Source organism: Charadrius vociferus, unplaced genomic scaffold (assembly GCF_000708025.1).
Source record: "Charadrius vociferus isolate BGI_N301 unplaced genomic scaffold, ASM70802v2 scaffold964, whole genome shotgun sequence".
NCBI lineage: Eukaryota > Metazoa > Chordata > Aves > Charadriiformes > Charadriidae > Charadrius > Charadrius vociferus.
In genome coordinates this window covers 237,142-239,269 of record NW_009647945.1, presented here as the reverse complement: position 1 = coordinate 239,269, position 2,128 = coordinate 237,142, and the positions used below count along the sequence as shown (strand labels likewise).

The 2,128-nt window shown below is 65.4% G+C and overlaps 1 protein-coding gene across 1 annotated transcript in view; it reads right to left on the bottom strand.

The window, feature by feature from the left end:
- The window catches only part of HSD11B2 (hydroxysteroid (11-beta) dehydrogenase 2), a 1,957-nt gene extending 372 nt beyond the window's left edge, over window positions 1-1,585 (bottom strand). Inside the window, exons 1-3 of the mRNA XM_009883258.1 lie at window positions 1,279-1,585; window positions 822-1,007; window positions 418-578 (exon numbers count right to left, since the gene is read on the bottom strand). Of these exons, the coding sequence (XP_009881560.1) occupies window positions 418-578; window positions 822-1,007; window positions 1,279-1,585 (654 nt within the window). The remainder of the gene's footprint in view (window positions 1-417; window positions 579-821; window positions 1,008-1,278) is intronic.
- Window positions 1,586-2,128: the final 543 nt, after the last annotated feature.

The window sequence follows — 2,128 nt, the reverse complement described above, 5'->3', positions numbered from 1 at the left end:
CCCCCCACTGCTGTGAGCGGTGTGGGCCCGCCCCCCCTGCTCCTCCGACACCACCACCCTTCCCCAGCATGGGTGCCAGCAGCCCCCAGTCCCCTCCCAGCCTCCTAGGAAGGTCCTGCTGCAATCCTGGCAGAGATCTCTGACGGTGGGAGCACCACGGTGGCTCTTCATAGCCCACAACTGGCCCAGCGGTCTCGGAGCCTGCCTGCTATGGGGATGGTGCTGCTATAACCATGGCTGAGCTGGTTCGGCCAGCACCAGTGGCAGAGGATCTGCTGGCAGCGCTTGATCCTGACCCTACCTCTCACCAACCGGAGCCCAAAAGCCACAGGGTGGCCACCATCCCCAGGGCGGTGGCCGAGGATGCTCTGAAGCTGCATCCTGTGTGCCCCTGCCACAGCTCCATCTGCCCTTTGCCTGCGGGTGCCGACCCTTTTTACCTGTTTTGTAGTAGCCGGGCAGGATGAGGCTGACTTTGACGCCCCAGGGCTGGAGCTCGCTGCGGAAGGTGTCCATGAGCAGGCTGAGGGCTGCCTTCGAGGCCCCGTAGGCTGCCAGGCAGGGGAAGGGCAGGTCACCTTGCAGGAGAGAAAGGATGAGTGAGCAACTGCCTGCGTGCCCTGGGGGCTGGCAGGGACCGGGAGGGCTTGCGGAGGGCTGCGCTCCTGACCCCTGCACGAGGGAAAGGGTTTAGGGTGCCTGATGCGGCTGGCTGGGGAAGCGGAGGTGCCCGGAGCGGGTGGGAACCACACCACACCATGGGGATGGTGGACCCGTGCCCAAGTTCGGGGTGCCAGGGGCGTCTGGCGGGCCGTGCTCACCCGCGGGGCTGCTCACGGTGACGATGCGGCCACCGGCGGAGCGGAGCAGGGGCAGCAACCCCTTGGTGAGCTCCAGCGAACCGAAGAAGTTCACCTCCATGCAGGTGCGAAACTTGCCCAGCGGCGAGAGCTCGGCGTCGGCGATGGTGTCGTTGAAACCGGCGTTGTTCACCAAGCCCCAGAGCCCTGCGGGGACGGGATGCTCAAAGAGGTGACCCAAATAGGGATCCCCGCTACCCTGGGGATCCCAGCTGGTCCCCAGCTGGTGGGGTCCTGCAGGGGAATCACGGGGGTGCCCTGGGACGAGCCCCGTTAGCAGAGGCTGTCGGCACGAGTACCTGCAGGGACGCAGCCTGCGGTGGGGGGGACACGTGGCGGCTTGGCACTGCCATGCTGGCCACAAGCTGAGGTCTCAGGGAGGTGCCTGGAGGTCCCAGGGGGTGTCAGGGGCTCCTACCTGTGCTGTTGGTGTTGGCCTGGACGTGCTGCAGGACACGCTGGATGTCCTCCGACTTGGTCAGGTCCATCTGCAGCAGGGTCAGCCTCGGCGAGCAGCTCCTGCGCAGCTCCTGGGCACCGGGACCCTGCGGGTCCAGCACGCTGGCGAACACCCGGAAGCCCATGGTGTCCAAATGCCGCGCTGTCGCCTGCCCGAAACCGGAGTCGCAGCCTGTGAGAGCAGAGAGGAGCCCTGCAGTGGCTGCCGACAGCTGCTGGTGGGCTGTCCCCAGCCCCCCCGGAGCCCCCCAGCTCTGCCTCTCCATCCCCAGGGACCAAATTCCGCTCCCCCCCAGCACTGGTCCCCTGCTCAGGGCTCGCCACCGGGGATGTGACCTTGGCCTGGGGCATTCGCAGGTCGTGGAGCTGCTGTTTTCTCTCCTATCGCACATGGGAGGAAGAAAACACTCCCTTATCTGCAGCCCCATCGCCCCGAGCGCCTCTCTGATGCGCAGTGCAGGTAGAACCGCAGGCGTGAGGCACCGGGACAGCCCAGAACCCAGCAGCGATGTGGGACAGGAGACATCAACCCCCAAATATCCTCCAAAAGCTCCATCGCTCACCACTGGGAGCTGGCACAAGGCTCCGGGGGAGACGCTGAATGCTTTTTGCCTCCCAGAAATGGTGGCCAAGAGGCACAGCCCCCCCCCATCGCTGTGCCGAGGGGGTTAAAAATGGGGAGGATTAAAAAAAAAAAAGAGGGTTCCTGGTCTGCTCCTGCCACCCTGCATCCTTCAAACGAGCATCCAACGGGGATGTGCCATGTGGGGGAGCACTGGGCGCTGCCATGCCCGGTCCCAGCCTCACCT